General features: G+C 43.8%; 1 protein-coding gene across 1 annotated transcript in view; it reads left to right on the top strand.

The window, feature by feature from the left end:
* Nucleotides 1-2,445: 2,445 nt before the first annotated feature.
* Nucleotides 2,446-22,129, top strand: part of col9a3.S (collagen, type IX, alpha 3 S homeolog) — a 37,222-nt gene continuing 17,538 nt past the window's right edge. Inside the window, exons 1-11 of the mRNA XM_018238257.2 lie at nt 2,446-2,646; nt 6,166-6,234; nt 12,304-12,339; nt 12,760-12,831; nt 13,130-13,183; nt 13,433-13,468; nt 13,720-13,743; nt 18,597-18,650; nt 18,931-18,984; nt 19,726-19,767; nt 20,471-20,527. Coding sequence (XP_018093746.1) covers nt 2,584-2,646; nt 6,166-6,234; nt 12,304-12,339; nt 12,760-12,831; nt 13,130-13,183; nt 13,433-13,468; nt 13,720-13,743; nt 18,597-18,650; nt 18,931-18,984; nt 19,726-19,767; nt 20,471-20,527 — 561 coding nt within the window. The 5' untranslated portion in view covers nt 2,446-2,583. The remainder of the gene's footprint in view (nt 2,647-6,165; nt 6,235-12,303; nt 12,340-12,759; nt 12,832-13,129; nt 13,184-13,432; nt 13,469-13,719; nt 13,744-18,596; nt 18,651-18,930; nt 18,985-19,725; nt 19,768-20,470; nt 20,528-22,129) is intronic.

Consider the following 22,129-nt stretch of genomic DNA (forward strand, 5'->3'; position numbering starts at 1 on the left):
ACCATTAGGCGGGGGGTGCAATGAGGCTGTGGCCATAAAATACATATAGACAAATACAAGAGTCCTCTGCACTCAACCCATTATCAATATATTTGAGACATTTTGTGCATACTGCTACTGAAAAATGCCTTACCCTTTAAACAATGTAATTCTCCTACCGCACACCTGTAGTTCACCAATCCTGCAACTGGTGTTGCGTGCCTTCCGTTGACCCGGCCGGGTCCCTTAGCACCCAGTCGGGGAATATCCCTTTTTATTCAGCCACCAAACATGATGTTTGGTGGCTGAATAAAAGGGGATATTCCCTGACTGCATTAATCAGCGTGTGTGCGGATCCGTTTCTTATACACATTGGTTACCCTTTAAACAAAACAGATTGTTTGTCCATATATTGCAATATATTTAAGCTGGAGAGCAGGAGAAGAGCTCAACCCACCCGCATGTAGCAGTGCGAGGTCGACCCGAACCCGCCCAATCCGTGGGTAAACCCGTTGGTATCGGGTCGGCCCGCACATCACTAGTGCTCCTATCAGCAGAAAACTGTACCGGCCCAGGGTTCTTCCAGCGAGCACCACGGAGTGATCCTCTTCCTGCTCCCACTCTTCAAAAATTCCGATCCGAATCCTGATGAAAAAGGCCGAATCCTGGATTCAGTGTATTCCTACCGTCAACACATCGATTTGTTTGCAGCCCAGGTGCCATTACCTGTAGGTGACTCTCAAGAGGGCACAGTCACTTCATTAGCGGCTTCTGTTAAAGAGACACAATTTAACTTAAACTCATGATGTATTTGCCGTAAAATTCCTGGGATTTTCTTCTGAGTGTTTGTGTTTGTCTCTCCTCCTGTAAGTATGAGTGCGATGTGTCAACACTGCCATATGGGCTGCAAGTACAACACAAACTGAATGTGGTCACTGGGTGAAAGCTGACAATCCAGCAGTGTAACAAAATACTTACCCAGGGAGCTAACAATCTAGGGACAAAGTTCGGGATCCTGCCTTAAACCACTAATGAACTTGTATTCAGCTGGGGCCTGTGCTTTTTTTGTTTTGCTGCAGACGGTCTGTCCCCTAAGTTTACAAGTGTAAGTGCTGGGCAAAAGAACTTACACTCTAGTAGGAAAGTGGTACTTTTTCACAGGAGGTTCTCAGTGTTGGTTCATGAGTTATATTCTGCCAGCAGTGTATACAGGGCTTGATTTACAGTTTATGTCCCTAGACTGATCTGTTGCACAGCCCTCTCCCCGGAAATATCATTTTAAGAAACTTCCCAAGATAAATTCTTTCCTCATTCCTATTAAAAGCAGTGTCTGCCTGTCTCCTAGACTACAGTTCCCTCCTCTGCTTTCCCTGACTACTCACACCAATGCCACAAGGTGTCATGGTATCTTCTCCAGTTCCCATAATGCCTTGCATGTTCTGCGATGAACTGGGCCAAGAAGAAGCAGAATATCAGAAATGTTATTGGGGGAACTGGAGTGTGTGTGTGTATAGAGGAGAGTTGGGTTTCTGTAGTCTGGCAGACTGAGATGTGAATGGCAAAGGACAGACAGACACAATGACCCTAGTGAAAATGAGGATTTTTCATTAAGCAAAAAATTTTTGAGCCCAGTTCCCCGCGAATAACTTTTCACTGTTACTGAAGATGTTGGGGACAGGGCAATGCATCAAGCAGACTGGGCATTATACAGAACATATCAGGTACTATATAGTGTTACATTACAAAATCTGCTTTTTCTGGGGGCATTTTGCTGTGGGCGGGAATGCTGGAGGTCCATGGTTTGGCTGTTCCTCTTGTCTCTACTGGTAATATCTAAAAAATGGTCACTGAATAAAAATCCTTTTGATCTATATTTTTCTCCAGGGTCCCTACTCCTGAGCAGAGGATCCTGAGCATGCTAGGTGATTAAATAAATAAGGGACCTATAAAGAGGCATAATTATGTTTTCATCCCTTGAGTTAATGCCCTTTTTTATGCAGAACTTTATTTGCTTTAGTAGCCACAGAATGACTGCCCAGAATTACACAATTTGTTATCTACAAAAACCCCTAGAAACTCCCAACACACTGCCATTTAGTGTATAACTTGCATTTATATTATTTTTGCCAAAGTGCATAACCTTGCATTTGCATGAGACCCAGACTCCATCCCTCCATCAGACCCTAGATAAAAATCCAGTCCTGCGTTGCCAGGGTCCCATTAGGCATAAAGTGGGATAAAGTTGATGGGTTCCTGGACTGGATTGTTACCTCCCCAGTGACCTGGGCTCCACTGGTGCCTGTGAATGTGGGTCACTGCTGTATCCTACTCCCAGCTGTTTGTGCTCCCTGCATTCCAGTGGCTCCAGCTGCCAATCATTAGTTCAAATGAGTAGCTCATTCATAGGTGGGCTGTAGCCACCCCTCCCTCTGTGCCCCCCTTTCTCCTCCTCCTCTGCTCTCAAGCTCCTGAGCTCTCGGAGTCCCTGGACCTGCAGATTGAGCTGTATCTCCATCAGGCATCCTCCACTCGGGCTCCACATTTGCACAGAAGGGACATTGGGTCAGCTCAGTAAACCGGCCGGAGGACACGGTGCTGGGGACCATGGCCCAAATTCCAACTCTTGGCCTCCTTTTACTATTACACTTGGTGACATCCCAAGGGCAGGTAAGCCTCTCACCCCAACCCTCTCTCTGCTCCTTTAGCCTGACTGCCCCAGCCCTGGGGACAAGCTCCTGCATAGGGGTTAGGACTGGAAAAAGACTTCAGATTCTTGCACCAGACATTTAAGGTTTAATTGGTCCAAAAGAAGGAGCTTCCTGACTCCGATATGGGAACTCGACTGGTCCTATACTAAATATTTAGACAATAAGTTTGTGTACTTTCCCCAATGTCTCAGTTCTCTCCCCCATAATCACAACTGAGTAATAATCTGGTTCCATCTCAGTATGTCATTCTGTTAGTCAATATAGAAATTCACCCCCAGCATTCCTGCATAGAACCCGGCACAACCATATTAACTTCTACTGTTTGTCCCACCCAGGTGTCAGTGTAACAGTTGCCTGTGAGTACAACGGGACATCCCGGACAGGGAGTGAGCCAGAGGAATGGGGTATCTGGGCAATAATGTGCCCAGACTTTAATACATATATTTCATTCATTGCAGTACAGTTACACAAACTGATCTGACTGGTGCATTTTCAACGTAATTAGCCCAGGGCATTCCCAATAATACTCTCATTATTCAATCAGCAGCACATTCCTACTGATTGGACTGCCCAAAATGAGGGGAAAAATTGCGATTTCCAAGTAATGTATGCAAGTGGAAAATAGGGGGCTTTGTTTCATAGCGACAAGGGCATTTTGAGGGACACTGGGGGCATTACTACAATGTGACATAGAAAAAAAGAGACAGTTTTGGCTTCTTTACTGATCCCTTTTAATTAGACACAGGATCTGTTTATATGAATGGGGTTATACAGTTCTGGTATCAGAACATACAAGCAGCAAAACGACTGTACAAATACTGTATGTGTCCAAGCTGGCGCAAGAATCCCTTTAAGCTACTCTATAAGTGTTAGCACCAGACATTTATAGCTTTTAGGTTATTAGATGTATTAACTGTTACACTGATGAAATTGGGGTGAATAACCTGAGCAAATTTTGGGCCAGATTAGGGAATCATAGTAGAGTGTTTCCTGTGTTTCACTGCAGAACACGCTGGCACTTCTCTAAATGCCCCAACTTCATAACCCAAATATCCCTCAGCCCTTTACACATGATTTATGTAAGGCTGTACTGTAAGGCTACTCATTGGTGGGACACTATTCTCTGTGTTTTCTAGCACCTCACCCCCCCCCTCGTACCTTTGCCCCCCTCCCCTAAGTGAGGAATGTCATCGATAGGCCAGTCTGGGCTCACACAAAGAGCCTCTTGTCCTGCGCTTTTGGGCCGATCACTCACTGCCTTTGTAGCCCAAGCTCCTGTGGGAAAACCTTGTACTTTATTTACATTAAATGTATAATAAAGTCAACTCCAGCTTTGCCACATGTGTGCAATGTGTGCCTATGGGGCTCTGTGACCGCCTGTGCGTTGCTGGATTCCTGTTGCCTGGCTGGAAGTTCAAAGTTAGAAGCTGAAGGGAAAGGCTTTCTGTTTTATAAACAAATCTTAGTTTGTCTGGGTGTTTAATATGCTTTACGGGGCACCGTTATTTACTGTCTATAAGGCAGCCCCAAGATTTAATAACTCTCATTGTTCCCTGCCAGATAGAATTGTGGCTAGAAATGAAGTTTCTCTTTTTTTCAACTGCATGCAACTGTCCTATATGAACCCTCAAAAGCTTGGCCTGAGGCTCATGGCCTGCCCACAGAGGGCTAAACCGTCACCATCACGGATTAAACCTGCACCCATATTCTTCCCTGCCAGGAGCATTATAGGTTCTATTTCTTTTGACACAACAGTTATGATGTTCCACAAAGCTTGTAGTCTACTCATCCACTGGCTTACTACATGTTTGAAAATAGAAGCTGCAAGGCATTATAGGAGAGTGACCCCAAGATAATGGGAAGATTCTGTACTCGTGAGACTGCATTTACATTTATAATGCTCAGTCAGGGCACTGAAATCCGCAGTGTGGCACAGCACCAACTCATCAAGGAGATTTGTTACAGTGGAGCCTAAACTACAAACCTGCCCTTTAGTTCTTTGTAATCATTTTAGGTGGAGAGTTTTGCTTAATGTACTGTACTGTATGTATCACCTGCTATTCCCTGTTCCTACATCTGCCATTAATTGTACCCTCCTGCTATACCCTGTGCATAGGTTTGCCACCGTTTCTGGAAAAAAATACAGATCGTCCTATATATTTATCTTTTCTTCCCTATTAATAACATTTGGATCAGCCATCATTTTTACCGGCCAGGCAGTAAAATACCGGTCAAAGGGCAACCCTACCTGAGCCTATCCCTGCCACTGACTGTACCCTCTTGCTATACCCTCCCCCATCCCTGACACTATTTGTACCCTCCTGCTATATCCTGCCCTATCCCTGCCACTGACTGTACCCTCCTGTTACACCCAGGCCTGGATTTGTGGAAAGGCCACCAAGGCCCAGGCCTAGGGCGCCAGTATTTTAGGGGGCGGCATGAAGCCCAACCACATCGACATTGATTCGGAAGCTCTGGGGCTGTTCATGAGAAACAATTGTTTTTAAAATTTCCCATGTGCCAATCCCCAGTGCTCCAGACCTGATGATGAAAAGTTGTGCATGTGCACAAATGAAGTAAAGGGGACAGAGATGACAAACTAAATTGGGCCTAGGGGTGCCCACTATGTAAATCCAGCCCTGGCTACACCGTGCCCCCATGCTTGACACTACTTGTACCCTCCTGCTATACCCTGCCACTAACTGTACCCTCCTGCTATACCCTGCCCCCTATCCCTGCCAATGACTGTATCCTCCTGCTATACCCTGTATCTATCCCTGCCACTGACTGTACCCTCCTGCTACACCATGCCCCCATCCCTGACACTATTTGCACCCTCCTGCTATACCCTGCCCCTATCCCTGCCACTGACTGAACCCCCGCTATACCCTTGCGCCTATCCCTGCAACTGCCACCAACTGTACCCTCCTGCTATTTCTTGCCTCTTGGCAATCTTGGTACCCGTCTGCCACACCCTGCCAAAAATGTTACCCACCTGCTACATGCTGCCACCACCCCTGCCACGGACTGTACCCTCCTGCTATGCCCTGTGTTCCCATCCCTGCCACCAATTGTACCCTCCCACTACACCCTGCCTTGCTGCTACCCTCTGTCATCCGCCCCTGGCTGTACTCTCCTCCTACTCCTTGCCTCCACCCCTGCCACTATGTGTATGCTAATGCAATCCCATGCCTCCTACCCCTGCCACAGATTTGTACCCTCCTGCTTCTCTTCTCTGTACCCTCCTACTACTCCTTGCTTTCCACTCCTCCCTCCCAGTAGTCCTAGCCCTGTCTGTACCCGCCTTCCAAAACATATTTCCCTCCCACTGTCTGTCCCACCGGGCCTGTCAGTTTCCTCTTCCTATTCAAGCTCCACCCCCTGCACTATTGCCCCAGCTATGGCTGCTTGTATCCTCCTGCCCTGTGCCAGCTGTAATATTACCCCTTTCTGATATTTGTCTTTTGTCCCTTTGTAGAGAGCTGGCCCACGTGGACCCCCAGGTCCACCAGGACCCCCAGGAACACCTGGAAAGGATGGAATAGATGTAAGTTATGGAACCATGTTGGAGAGCGACTGACCTGTGGGGCCTTTTTGTGTGTGGGGAGTGGCAAGTGGGGCAGATTGGTATCTGATTTGACCAGTGGCTACTGGACATATTGCTGTGTGTATTATTGGCCCCTGTGGCTGAAGCAAATAATGGGTTAAAGGATTCCTGAAGTCCACAGAAAGCCGAGTGTTTCCTGTAATGTATAAAGGGTCCTGTGTTTAAGAGACCCCTCCTTTCCATACACACACAAGCACAGAGAGCCGTCAGCCGTCCCCTTTCCGAAAACACACACAGCCTGCCCCCATACATACACACTGCCTGATCCCCCCCACCTTTATATGAATGTGGGACAGGGACACTGTGTGGCTAATGCAGGGCACATATCCCTTTATATTAGGGATCCCCAACATTTTTACACATCTACCCATAAGCCACAGTCAAAAGAAAAAGAGTCTGGGAGCAGCACAAAAAGTTCCTGGGGTCTACCAAAAAGGGCTGTGATTGGCTATTGGTAGCCCTTATATGAACTGGTATCCTACAGGAGGCTCTGTTTGCCATTAGACCAGGTTTTTATGCAACTAAAAATTGCCTCTGAGTCAAGAATTCCAAAATAAACATCTGCTTTGAGGCTACTGGGAGTCACATCCAAGGGGTCGGAGAGCAACATGTGAACTCGTGAATAGGGTTGCTACCTGTTCGTTTTTGACCAGAACAGTTCAGGTTTTTCTTAGGCTTTTTGGGTCTCAACTATCTGCGGATTTTTAGCTTTGTGACACATGAACAATAATTTGGCCAATAAATGAAAAACATCTGAATATTATGATACTCACCATAATTTTTTTTTATATCAACATAGCTTAGCAATCATCAAGTGCAGTTTTTAATTACAGAAAGTAAATGCAAATCAGACAGAACTTTTAAATTGGCATAAAAGTAACATAAAAAAAATTAAAGTTTTTAAAGTAATAAAAATAAAATTCAGTGTTGCCCTGCACTGGTAAAACCGGTGTGGTTGCTTCAGAAACTCTATTATTGTTTATATAAATAAGCTGCTGTTCAGCAATGGGAGCAGCCATTCAAAGGAGAAAAGGTTCAGGTTACACAGCAGATAGCAGATGAGCTCTGTAGAATATAATGGTGTTATCCACTGTTTAACCATATTGCCTTTTTTCAATTTCTGCCATTGTCACTGCCACTACAATAGTGTTTCTGTAGTAGTGGTTCTGAAGCAACAGATCAGTTTTACCAGTGCAGGGAAACAGTACATGGTATTTTTATAGCTTTCATTTTATGGTGTTACTGTTCCTTTAAAGCATTAGGCTTACTCATTAGGCAGAATATAGACAGAGCTTGGGAAGCTACCTGTCCATGTTAAACTGGACATGCCAGTGTTTTAAATGGTCTTGTTAATAAAACATTAAAAAGGATGTATAAGATAAATGAAAGCCCCGAATGTTGTAGGCAATAATGTATACTGTATGGTGCTGCTTTTGCTTTTGGCTGTAAATCAACATTGTCTTCAAAAATGGCCCCTTTATTTGAGCTCCCTATATATGTTCTCTGGTCCCTGTCTGTGTTTCAAATGATGGGTGGAAGCACAGTAGAAGGGGGGCAGCCAATCACAGCCCTGCACTCAAAAGTCTATGGGGGTTATGTAATTAAAGGAACAGTAACACCAAAAATTGAAAGTCTTTTAAAGTCATGAAAATATAATGTACTGTTGCTTTGCACTGGTAAAACGGGTGTGTTGGCTTCAGAATCTCTACAATATTTTATTTAAAGAAGCTGCCGTGTAGCCATGGGGGCAGCTATTCAAAGATGAATAAGGCTAAAAGGACACAGGTTACACAGCATATAACAAATATACTCTGTAGTATACAATGGGATTTTTCAGTACTTCTCTGTTATCCTGTGCTTGAATGGCTGCACCCATGACTACACAGCAGCTTGTTTATATGAACTATAGTAGTGTCTCTGAAGCAAACCGATTAGTTTTACCAGTGCAGGGCAACACTACATTATATTTTCATTACTTTAAACCACTTTCATTTTTTTGGTGTTACTGTTCCTTTAAAGGCACTAAGTTTGCCCAGGAACAGTACCCCATAGCAACAAATCAACAGGAATCATTTACTGGCCATCTGTTTAAAAGCAAACATCATGTTGGTTGCTATGGGTAACTGCTCCTGGGCAAACTTAGTGATTTTTAATAAATATGGGGGTATATCTAAAAGCATTTAATGCACTGGCACATTCTTATTTTTTACATACTATGTCTACTGGACAGAAATCTGGCCAGTTGCATCTGAGTAAAGCAATAACCCTCACATAATAATCCCACCTAACATTATTATGTTCCCCACTTCTGCCTCCATGTGTGCCTTTTTATATACTCACACCTGCATGCCCCCCCTGTCATCCGTGAGATCACAGTGGGGTGGGGCATAGTGCACCGGGTTGGGTGCAGGTGCTGCAGGGCTGGGTTAAAGGAGAACTATACTCTAAAAATCAATAGGGCTAGAAATGCCATGTTTTATATACTAAACTTATTGCACCAGCTTAAAGTTTCAGCTTGTCAATAGCAGCAATGATCCAGGACTTCAAACTTGTCACAAGGGGTCACCATCTTGGAAAGTGTCTGTGACACTCACATGCTCAGTGGGCTCTGAGCAGCTGTTGAGAAGCTAAGCTTAGGGCTCGTCACTAATTATCCAGCAGAAAAATGAGCTTCCCCTGTAATATAAGCTGATGCTACAGGGCTGATTATTAAATTCTGATGCTAATTGCACTGGTTTCTGTGCTGCCATGTAGTAATTATCTGTATTAATTACTAATCAGCCTTATATTGTGACATTTCTATTCTATGTGTACTGTATATTGTGAGTGGGTCCCTAAGCTCAGTAAGTGACAGCAGCACAGAGCATGTGCAGTGAATCAGCAGAAAAGAAGATGGGGAGCTACTGGGGCATCTTTGGAGACACAGATCTTTACTGCTAAAAGGCTGTGGTTGCCTTGGGCTGGTACAGAAGCACAAAACATCATATACAACATTTCTACCTAGTTAAACTTTCCTTGTCCTTTAAGGTCGACCAACACTCCACACTTCATATATATATATATATATATATATATATATATATATATATATATATATATATATATATATATATATATTTATACACATAACGTTTAACACTATTATATAGAAACATAAATAGAAATATAGAAATATAGAAACAGCATTTGCACATAGGAAATTGCACAAACTTGACAAGAGCAGCACTCAGGCATGTACATGTGCACTGACAGCATACGGTAGATACTGTACCTGCACTATATATGGTAACTGAAGTAGATACAGTACACCCAGTAGCTACAACACCTGCATTGGGTATAGTACACTCAGTAGATACTGTATCTACTGTATGCCCCCGTAGCTACCATAAGTACAGTGTATCTACCATAAGTACAGTGTATCTACCATAAGTACAGTGTATAATATACAGATGTACTTTAACTGCAGTAGATACAGAATATACAGTAGATTAACTTCAGTACACTCTCTAGATACAGGAGCTACATTATTTACAGTAGATACAGTAATACAGATGCAGTTCATACATTACATGCTGTTCACTTAACAGTGATTATATTAGATACAGTATCTACAGTACATTTGGTGCACTTGGTAGACTTCAGCGCATTCAGTTGATACAGTGCGTACAATATGTACAGTAATACTGTGCATGCAGTTTGCTCAGTAGATACAGTACAAGGAGTTCACACAAGGGATACAGTACATACAGTTCATTCAGTAGATACAGTACATACATCATATACAGTAGATAAAGGGCAAGCAGTTCACAAGTAGATAAGGTACATACAGTAGATAGAATAGGTTGAGTTCACACAGTAGATATGGTACATACAGTAGTTGTAGTTATAGTATCTATACTAAATAAAATACACTTTGTAAATACAGTACATACAGCTCACTCAGTCGATACAGTGCATATATAATATACCCAGTAGATACAGGACATGTAGTTAACATTGTATATACACTACATATAGTAGATATGGTTCATGGAGTTGACACAGTAGATACAGTACATAAAATAGATACAGTGCCCATGGTATACTCAATTGATACAGTATGTACAGTAATGCAGTGCATGCAGTTCACAAAGCAGATGCAGTACATAGAGTTCAATCAATTGATACAGTATTTACATTATAAACAGTAGATATAGGGCATACTTAGTAAATGCAGTACATCTCCATACAGTAGATACAGTACACACTATAGATGCAGTATCTGGAGTAGATACAGTATATATAAAGTGGATACAGTATCCATAGCAAATACAGTACACACAGTAGATTCAATACATGCAGTTTTTATAGTACATTCAGCAAACAGAGTGCATGCAGTATACACAGTAGATACCTAAATTCAGTGGCATTTTAAAACAGAAATGCATCTCAATGCTTTGTTTTTTCTATCTGATCTCTGGTTTTGACTCCTGAAATTGTTTAGCAAAAGTTTTAGAATTACCTATATTTGTTTAAAAAAATTTTAGAGTGGAAAATCTGTATAAAAAAATCTCGATATAGCTTAGGACACTGAACACTAACCAATTATCTGATTGAGGGAAAAATGGGAAATTCTCTACTGTTTTTTTCATACGGAGAATCTTAATCTATTAATATAAGTGCATGATCCATATGAATGTATTGGATGGGGTCAGCAAGCCACAATACGCATACTGAAAATCAAACGTTGCTTTTACATAAATTTCTCAGTATGTGCATTGCCGCTTTACAGCTAAGGCAATCAGGATATTGTGGCAAATACCATAGAGGCTGCTGTAAGATGCTATAGACCAACACTTTTTATTTGACCAACACTTTTTACTCGACCAACAGGGGGCCGTTTGTGCTTCAATGAAGTTGCAATGTCAGAATGTATTCTGATTTCTGAATCTCAGTCTGAGCATGGTGCTGACCCTTGGGAGAGAAAGTGACATTTTGTTTTAATGGGGTGACTACCCACCAGTGAGTGACAATGTCTTTTAATGTGTTAGTTTGACCAAACTCTGTTGTGTGACACTGGCATTTAGCGAGTGAGTTTGCCGTCAGCAAATGTGACTACCTCTCATTGAGCCACTGAGACTGACTTTCACTCAGTATGACTGAGTAAGACTTTCACTATGTGTTTGAGGCCTCCTACCAGTGAACGAATGAGACTTCCTTCCAGTGAGTGAATAAGACCACCTTCTAGATGTGTGAGTGAATGAGACCACCATCTAGTGTGAGTGAGAACTTCGTTTCAATGGAGCTAATGAGACCTTCTTCCAGGAAGTAAATAAGACCCATTTCCACTGAGTTAGAGCTCTTTTCACTCAATAAGTAAAACTGTCTAGCAATTAGACCTCCTTCCAGGGAATGACTGACACTTCAACTCAGTGAGTAAGGGAGACCTATGTCAAGAGTGTGAGTAAGACCTCCTTTTGGGGAATTACCAAGACCTTCTTCCATTGAGTGAACTACTTTGAGGGGAAGAATAAGACCAACTTCCATTCAGACCCACATCTCCTTCTGGGAATGAGATTTTCTTACAGGTAATGAGTAAGACCTGCTATAAGGTAGTATAGTGAGACCGCATTCCAAAAATTAAAACTTTCTTCTTGGCAATGAAGGAGATTTCCTTGCTTTGAGTAAATAAGACCTTTTTCCAGTGACCTGAGTGACTTTAGGACTAAATAAGACTTCCTCATAGGGAATGAGTAAGGCCTCCTTCAAATTAGTAAGTGAAACCTTCCAGTTAGCGAGTGAGACCTCCTTTTAGTAACTGAATAAGACAAATACCTTCCGGTTATTGAAACAGACTTCCTTCAGGGTAGAGAGTTAGATGTCCTTTTAGTGACAGATTGCGAATGTCTGCATGTGAGTGAGTATGACTATGTAGAGTAAGTGAGATCTCCTTTAACTAAGTGAGTTTCACCTCCCTCACTTTAGGTACCAACCTGAGACTCACAGATACTTTTTTTGTTTCTCCTGCAGGGTGAGCAAGGACCAGCTGGATTACCTGGCCCCCTGGTAAGAATGTACCCAACAACTCAAAGAGGGGCTATGTCTAAGCTTTGCTATGCAGTGAAAGCAATGGGGCTTAGATTGTACCATTCATGAGATAAAATATAAATGAGGTGATTTAAAGAGTTCTGCTCACAAGAGGTAAAGGTAAGGAAAACAGGTGATAAAATTGGAAAGAATTGTTTATATACATTATGGAATGGCAGGGTGGGGCAGACAACCTAATAAACTGGGATTTCAGTGAGCTTTGCAAGATTTGAGGGGGGAGGAAGAGGTGATGTTAGAAGGGCAGAGGTTGACAGCCTTATACAGGTGGAGGGGAAGTTGAATGGTTCCAAAGGAAAAGGGACACTCTGATAAGTCTTCTTGTGATGTTGGGACTTCGGACACTACACTGGTTCATGTATTTATTTCTTCCCATTGCAGGGTCCCAAAGGAACCCCTGGAAAACCTGGAGAAGCAGGAAAGGCAGGCTTGGCGGGACTGCCAGGAATTGATGTAAGTGAGCTGGTTGGGCTTTGGATCTCTACAAGTCTGGACAAAAGACAAGCAAAGACTGCATTTTTCTTTGGTTCTCGGCTTCAGAAGAAGCATATTGGTCAGAAGATGTCTGAAGGTTCTTTAAGGATGTTGGGTGTTATTGTTTAAGTATATTGACGGTCTACTGCCATACTACATTGTTCTGGACCCTTTTAATAGATGGGATCTCCCAAAACACAATGTGATCCTCGGTGGCCCCTGGCTCCTCAGGGGTTAGACTCAGTTTCAGTCTTACCTTCTTCTCTCTCTCCCTTAGGGACTGACCGGACCAGATGGTAAAGCTGGGCCAGATGGACCACCAGGAGAACGGGTGGGTTAGCTAAATTCATGTGATACATGCTGTGCTATTAGATTAGTTCATGCAATTGTGACTGCTGGTTACATACAGTGATTTCATTCCATGTTATAAATACATCTTAATTGGAGTTATCCCCCAAGCCCTTTTCCATATTCCCACCACTCTCCCCAACCATAGTGGCAACCCAAATGAATTGGTAAATAGATAAGGAATATTCAACTTTATCTCTTACAAGCAAGATTCTGTACTATTTTATTTCAGGGAGATGTCGGACCCGCAGGACCAGACGGAGCCCCAGTAAGTATAATGCTTCTACCAATTCTTTGTACACGCTAGTGTGTACCTCTGTATGTTATATTAGGGGTATTAGTCTCTTGCTGCTGCTGCCAGAGATGTGGCTGAAATGGCACCTCCTGCAGGCAGAGACAAATTGGGCAAGATTAATCTCAGCTGCCAGGCAATAAACCTAAATGTTTCTTCAGATCTCTGTTTGTGACCTACTGTTGGATTCTATTTCTTATTGTATTTATGTTTACTTTAATCTCTAGGGACGAGGACCACAGGGACCCCCTGTAAGTACCAGGGAAATTCTTTTCTGTTTGCTCTGTTGACCAGGTCTGAACCATCTCACCAGTGAGGCCAGGAGTCAAAATACAGCTGAAGTCTCCACTGGACTTTCTATCTAAACTGACAGCATCTTACTAAGATCTCGTTGCAATAAAAACGTTCATAAAGTTACCAATTGCAACCAGCAGTTTGTTTCTCTGGTCACTCCGGACTGGTTGCCATTGGTTACCTTTCCCATGTGTCTACAGATTCCATGCGTAGCCCAGAAAATATCTTCCCCATTCAGGTGGAAACCAATATAGTGTTTCCTGTTAATGTGCGACTTTGTGGCTCTATGTTCGGATGTGTGACTCTGTGTGTGACTCTGTGTGTAGCTCTGTGACTCTGCGTGTGACCCTATGTGTAGCTCTGTGACCCTGTGTGTAACTCTGTCACTCTGTGTGTGTGACCCTGTTTGTAGCTCTGTGACTCTGTATGTGACTCTGTGTGTAACTCTGTGTCTATGTGTGTGACTCTGTAACTCTGTGTGTGACTCTGTGGGTAGCTCTGTGACTCTGTTTGTGACCCTGTGCAGGCCCGGACTGGCAATCTGTGGATTCTGGCAAATGTCAGAGGAGCTGCTATAAGGTGCCATAGAAAGTCACTATTTAGTGGGCTAGTTTGGGCCTCTGTGTGGGCTGATTGGGCCTCTGTGTACCTGGAATGCCAGGGCCTATTTTAAAACCCAGTCCAGACCTGACCCTGTGTGTAGCTCTGTGACTCTGTGTGTGTGTGACCATGCGTGTAGCTCTGTGACTCTGTGTGTGACCATGTGTGTAGCTCTATGACTCTGTTTGTGACCTTGTGTGTAGCTCTGTGACTCTGTGTGTTACTTTGTGTGTTGCTCTGTGACTCTGCATGTGACCCTGTGTGTAGCTCTGTGACTCTGTGTGTGACCTTCTGTAGCTTAGTAACTCTGTGTGTAGCTTTGTTACTCTGTGTGTTTCTCTGTGTGTAGCTCTGTGACTCTGTTTGTGACCCTGTGTGTAGCTCTGTGACCCTGTGTGTAGCTCTGTGACTCTGTGCGTGACCTTGTATGTAGCTCTGTGACTCTGTGTGTAGCTCTGTTTGTGACTCTGTATGTAGCTCTGTGACTCTGTATGTAGCTCTGTGACTTTGTGTGTGACTCTGTGTGTAGCTCTGTGAATCTGTGTGTTACTCTGTGTGTAGCTCTGTGACTCTACGTGTGGTGTGACCCTGTGTGTAGCTCTGTGACCCTGTGTGTAGCTCTGTCGCTCTGCGTCTGTGACCCTGTGTGTAGCTCTGCGACTCTGTATGTGTCCCTGTGTGCAGCTCTTTGACTCTGTGTGTGGCCCTGTGTGTAGCTCTGTGACTATGTGTGTTACTCTGTGACTCTGTGTGTAGCTCTGTGATTCTGTGTGTAGCCCTGTGACTCTGTTTGTTACTCTGTGTGTAACTCTGTGACTCTGTGTGTGAACCTGTGTGTAGCTCTGTGACTCTGTGTGTGACTCTGTGTGTAGCTCTGTGAACCTGTGTGTTACTCTGTGTGTAACTCTGTGACTCTGTGTGTGAACCTGTGTGTAACTCTGTGACTCTGTGTGTAGCTCTGTGACTCTGTGTGTAGCTCTGTGACTCTGTGTGTGACCCTGTGTATAGCTCTGTGACTATATGTGTTACTCTGTGACTCTGTGTGTAGCTCTGTGATTCTGTGTGTCACTCTGCATGTAGCTCTGTGATTCTGTGTGTAGCTCTGTGACTCTGTGTGTAACTCTTTGACTCTGTGTGTGAACCTGCGTGTAGCTCTGTGACTCTGTGTATGACTCTGTGTGTAGCTATGTGAACCTGTGTTACTCTGTGTGTAACTCTGTGACTCTGTGTGTGAACCTGTGTGTAGCTCTGTGACTCTGTGTGTAACTCTGTGACTCTGTGTGTAGCTCTGTGACACTGTGTGTAGCTCTGTGACTCTGTGTGTGACCCTGTGTGTAGCTCTGTGACTTTGTGTGTGACCCTGTGTGTAGCTCTGTCGCTCTGTGTCTGTGACTCTGTGTGTGACCCTGTGTGTAGCTCTGTGTGTTACTCTGTGTGTAACTCTGTGACTCTGTGTGTGACTCTGTGTGTAGCTCTGTGATTCTGTGTGTCACTCTGCGTGTAGCGCTGTGATTCTGTGTGTGACTCTGTGTGTAACTCTGTGACTCTGTGTGTGAACCTGCGTGTAGCTCTGTGACTCTGTGTGTGACTCTGTGTGTAGCTCTGTGAACCTGTGTGTTACTCTGTGTGTAACTCTGTGACTTTGTGTGTGACCCTGTGTGTAGCTCTGTCGCTCTGTGTCTGTGACTCTGTGTGTGACCCTGTGTGTAGCTCTGTGACTCTGTGTGTGAACCTGCGTGTAGCTCTGTGACTCTGTGTGTGACTCTGTGTGTAGCTCTGTGAACCTGTGTGTTACTCTGTGTGTAACTCTGTGACTCTGTGTGTGAACCTGTGTGTAGCTCTGTGACTCTGTGTGTAACTCTGTGACTTTGTGTGTAGCTCTGTGACACTGTGTTTAGCTCTGTGACTCTGTGTGTGACCCTGTGTGTAGCTCTGTGACTTTGTGTGTGACCCTGTGTGTAGCTCTGTGACTTTGTGTGTGACCCTGTGTGTAGCTCTGTCGCTCTGTGTCTGTGACTCTGTGTGTGACCCTGTGTGTAGCTCTGTGACTCTGTGTGTGACTCTGCGTGTAGCGCTGTGATTCTGTGTGTCACTCTGTGTGTAGCTCTGTGATTCTGTGTGTGAACCTGTGTGTAGCTCTGTGACTCTGTGTTACTCTGTGTGTAACTCTGTGACTCTGTGTGTAACCCTGTGTGTAGCTCTGTGACTTTGTGTGTGAGCCTCTGTGCAGCTCTGTCGCTCTGTGTCTGTGACTCTGTGTGTGACCCTGTGTGTAGCTATGTGACTCTGTGTGTGACTCTGCGTGTAGCGCTGTGATTCTGTGTGTCACTCTGTGTGTAGCTCTGTGATTCTGTGTGTGAACCTGTGTGTAGCTCTGTGACTCTGTGTGTTACTCTGTGTGTAGCTCTGTGACCATGTGTGTTACTCTGTATGTAGCTCTGTGATTCTGTGAGTGACTCTGTGTGTAGCTCTGTGACTCTGTGTGTGACTCTGTTACTCTGTGTGTGACCCTGTGTGTAGCTCTGTGACTTTGTGTGTAGCTCTGTGACTCTGTGTGTAGCTTTGTTACTCTGTGTGTTACTCTGTGTGTAGCTCTGTGACTCTGTGTGTGACCCTGTGTGTAGCTCTGTGACCTTGTGTGTAGCTCTGTGACTCCGTGTGTAGCTTTGTGACTCTGTGTGTTACTCTGTGTGTAGCTCTGTGACTATGTTTGTGACCCTGTGTGTAGTTCTGTGACTCTGTGTGTTACTCTGTGTGTGTAACTCTGTGATTCTGTTTGTGATTCTGTGTTTAGCTCTGTGACTCTGTGTATGACTCTGTGTGTAGCTCTGCCACTCTGTATGTGACCCTGTGTGTAGCTCTGTGACTCTGTGTGTAGCTCTGTGTGTAGCTCTGTGACTCTGTGTGTGACCCTGTATGTAGCTCTGTGACTCTGTGTGTTACTCTGTGTGTAACTCTGTGACTCTGTGTGTAGCTCTGTGATTCTGTGTCACTCTGTGTTTAGCTCTGTGATTCTGTGTGTGACTCTGTGTGTAGCACTGTGACTCTGTGTGTTACTCTGTGTGTAGCTCTGTGACTCTGTGTGTGATCTTGTGTGTAGCTTTGTGACTGTGTGTAGCTTTGTTACTCTGTGTGTTACTCTGTGTGTAGCTCTGTGACTCTGTTTGTGACCCTGTGTGTAGCTCTGGGACCCTGTGTTTAACTTTGTGACTCTGTGTGTTACTCTGTGTGTAGCTCTGTGACTCTGTGTGTGATTTTGTGTGTAGCTCTGTGACTCTGTTTGTGACACTGTGTGTAGCTCTGTGACTCTGTGTGTGACTCTGTGTGACTCTGTGTGTAGCTATGTGACTCTGTGTATGACTCTGTGTGTAGCTCTGTGACTCTGTGTGTGACCCTGTGTGTAGCTCTGTGATTCTGTGTGTCACTCTGTGTGTAACTCTGTGTGTAGCTCTGTGACTCTGTGTGTGATTTTGTGTGTAGCTCTGTGACTCTGTGTATGACTCTGTGTGTAGCTCTGTGACTTTGTGTGTGACCCTGTGTGTAGCTCTGTCGCTCTGTGTCTGTGACTCTGTGTGTGACCCTGTGTGTAGCTCTGTGTGTTACTCTGTGTGTAGCTCTGTGACTCTGTGTGTGAACCTGTGTGTAGCTCTGTGTGTTACTCTGTGTGTAACTCTGTGACTCTGTGTGTGACCCTGTGTGTAGCTCTGTGATTCTGTGTGTCACTCTGTGTGTAGCTCTGTGTGTAGCTCTGTGACTCTGTTTGTGACACTGTGTGTAGCTCCGTGACTCTGTGTGTGACTCTGTGTGTAGCTATGTGACTCTGTGTGTGACCCTGTGTGTAGCTCTGTGATTCTGTGTGTAGCTCTGTGTCTCTGTGTGTAACTCTGTGACTGTGTGTGTGACCCTGTGTGTAGCTCTGTGACTCTGTGTGTGACTCTGTGTGTAGCTCTGTCACTCTGTGTGTAGCTCTGTGATTCTGTGTGTGACTGTGTGTGTGTAGCTCTGTGACTCTATGTGTGACTTTGTGTGTAGCTCTGTGACTCTGTGTGTCACCCTGTGTGTAATTCTATGACACTGTGTGTGACTTTGTGTGTAACTCCTAGGGAAAAGAGATTTTGTATTAAGATTTTTGTCCCCCACTGAGTTTAAAATAAACACTCAGCGCATCCCTCACACATTTTCTTTGATATTAAATTTCTTCCCCGATTAGGGCCTTGCGGGATCAAGCGGATTACCGGGTGGGATCGGACCACAAGGACCAGCGGTAGGTGTCCCTTCTGCCCCATTTAGGTATGATATCTTAATTCTGAAACACTATCAGGGAAACCCAAGCTTAGAAAAGACAGGGTGGATTTGCCCCTGAGGAGCAATGTGAATGAACATAACAGGAAAGTGACAGGACAGCAGGTTTTTCCAGTATTTATTACATTAGATGCACTTAACAGGCAAACAGCAAGAGGGGGTGAATGACACTGGGGATAGACACGTGAATTTGCTACCCAGTGCATTGTGGGTCATACAGTATAGCACATTCTGTTTTACAGGGACCTTCCGGCCAACCTGGACTTCCTGGACCTCCAGGACCCCCAGGACCCCCAGTGAGTATTCTCTGGCACTGTAATTTTACTTGAGTTTTTACTTGAACAACCAAGTAGTTTAGTAATTTTGTACTCTTGAGTAATGCACACTTATTTACTCATTAACCCATATGTATGTATATATATTTTACATATACAGATATATACCAACAATATATCCTTCACAGACACTCCAACTGTACAGCATTCCCTCACCCACACATACCAACCCTTATATCACTCACTGACACACCAACCTTATATCATTCACTCACTGACACCCCAACCTTATATCATTCTCTCACTGACACCCCAACCTTATATCATTCTCTCACTTACACCCCAACCTTATATCATTCTCTCACTTACACCCTAACCTTATATCATTCACTCACTGACACCCCAACCTTATGTAATTCTCTCACTTACACTTCAACCGTATGTCATTCATTCACTGACACCCCAACCTTATATAATTCTCTCACTGACACAACATCCTTATATCATTCATTCACTGACACCCCAAACTTGTATCAATCTCTCACTGACACCCCAACCTTTATCATTCTCTCACTGACACCCCAACCTTATATCATTCACTCACTGACGCACCAACCCTTATTCATTGACCTGCACACCAACCTTATATTATTCACTTACTAACACTATACACTGGCCTTATAGCACACACTGGCATTGAGAAACATCATTATGAACAAGAACAGATGCCATTTGTTTTATTTTATCATTTTCTTCTCAAAGGGCCTCCCGGGAGTTGCTCCTGATGGCAACGGAGACCTGCAGGTAAATTTCCCCCCACTGAAACAAACAGTACAATGGGTCCAGCTCTGTGTGATGTGACTGTGCCCAATGAAAAGCTGTAACAATGAGTTACAGCAGCCCATGTATTACAAATTATGTTCCTGGGGCAGACCTGCCAGAAAGGGAATATACACTCTATGTATCACTACATGACTACCCGGGCATGATCCCTGAACTAACAAGCTGACTGGCTAGAGTGGTTCAGTCTATCTAGTACTGGTGGCCAATTACAGAAGTACATACTGCAAGTAATAAATTGTCCGTCCTGCCCACCCACTGAAGTTAAGCTGCATTCTCCCTGCAGAAGATACACCACTGGCATCATCAATGCTCAGAACTTCCCTCCAGCCAATCACCAGTTGGCATTCATCTATCTACCGTGGTCGAAATAATGGAAAGTAATTAAATTTGGCTGTCAGGACACTGAACTAGGGTCAATGTACCTAGTGATAGTAAATTAACCCCCAGAGCTTATTTATTTCCATTTTTAAATTACCAAAATAATATATGGGAGGGGCTTCTGTACATTTATGTATATATGTATCAGCCATAGAGTTCAATGAAGAAGTGCCCTCTAGATTATCATGAGACATGGGAGAATGGCTGTGTGTGTACCTTTGGCATAAAGTGCTTATCTTACTGACTGAAGTTATTGTACCTTTACCAAAAATCTTGTCTTCCTCAGTGCCCTGCTGTTTGTCCCCCTGGGCCACCCGGACCTCCTGGGATGCCAGGATTCAAGGTGAGAATCTGGGGATTATAGTGTATGTAATGTCTGTGCAGTCACCTGAGGGCCAGGATCTGGGCTTCTGTACACTCCTAGGCTGTTCATCATGGGCTGCTGATCCACAAAAGATTGTCTTTAATTGTGAAGGAACCAGTGTTCACAAGTATTGTACAGCCTAAATTATGTACGTTGTGTATAAATATTGTCCAAGGTTTTGCCCATCTGCTCTTGGTGAGTGCAGGGGGTAATAATTCATCAGCTAACAGCTAAAGCAACCCTGATTAGTATTATAATTATAACACAGTTACAAAGCACCATCTATCTCTGCTGTCTCCTATTGTCTCTTTTTATTGTCCTGTTCCTGTAACAACTTGCTCTAACTTGTTCTCTAATGTCTTATCCTACAGTCTCCATTTTGTCCTACTGTTATTATATTGGCCTACTGTCTCCGTTTTGCCTTACTCTATTCATCCTTTTCTACAATTCCATCTTGTCCTACTGTCACCATCTTGGTCTACTTATTCCATCTTACCCTACTGTCTTGGTCTTCTCCTATTCCCACTATTTTGTCCTGCTGTCTCCATTTTCTTCTACTGTTGCCATCTTGTCCTACTGCTTTAATCTTGTCCTGCTTTCACCATCTTGTCCTGTTATCAGCTACTTGCCCTACAGTCACCATCTATCCCTACTTTCTCAATTTTGCCCTATTATCACCATCTTGCCCTACTGTCTCCCTCTTGGCATACACTTTCCATCTTGTCCTACTGTATTTGTCCTGCCCTATTGTCTCCATCCTGCCATTCTTCTTCCATCTTGTACAATGGTTTTCATTTTGTCCTACTGTTCCATCTTGTCTTACTGTTTCTCACTTTCTTTTCTCTCACAATTTTTATCCCGCTCTCTCCATCTTGCCGTACTTTCTTTATCTTCATCTTTTGTCTCCATCTTGCCCAACACTCTCCTTCTTGTCCTATGGTTCCTAGCTTGTCCTACTGTTTCTATTCTGCCCTACTGTCTTTGTCTTGTTCTAGAGTCTCAATCTTGCGCTAATCTCTCAATTTTGCCCTACCGTCTCCATTGTGTCCTAATGTTTCTATCTTATTCTACTGTCTCTTTCTTGTCCTGTTGTCTGCACCTTTCCCTTCTATACATGTCATTGCATATTCCCTGTGAAGACAGCTGCTGACTGGATACAATTGCCTGGGATCTGTGCACCACCAAATTACTCTGGGCTGTGACATAATAAATCTGATTACATTTACCTGCTTATAGTAGATATAGTATATATGTGATTAAAATGAAGACTACCTTATCAGTAACCATCCACCAGACCCTCTTTGTCTGATGTATGCACATATAGCATCCCCACCTCCTGTATTTTGGTTGCCATCACAGTTACCACATATGTTCTACAGATGTTTCTCCTTTATAGGCCACATGCACTGAACCCTCTGTGCATTAGCCTACCCCATATTAACCCCCTCTCAGTCTTTGTTTTTTTATATAAATTATCTGTTGGACCTGTATTTCTGCGTACTTTGCTGTGATCTGTTGGATAATACACACTGCTACATGATCACTTGCCCCTTCTGATGCCCTTTGTTGTGTTCTCCGTAT

The sequence above is a fragment of the Xenopus laevis genome, chromosome 9_10S, assembly GCF_017654675.1.
Source record: "Xenopus laevis strain J_2021 chromosome 9_10S, Xenopus_laevis_v10.1, whole genome shotgun sequence".
NCBI classification, from domain to species: domain Eukaryota; kingdom Metazoa; phylum Chordata; class Amphibia; order Anura; family Pipidae; genus Xenopus; species Xenopus laevis.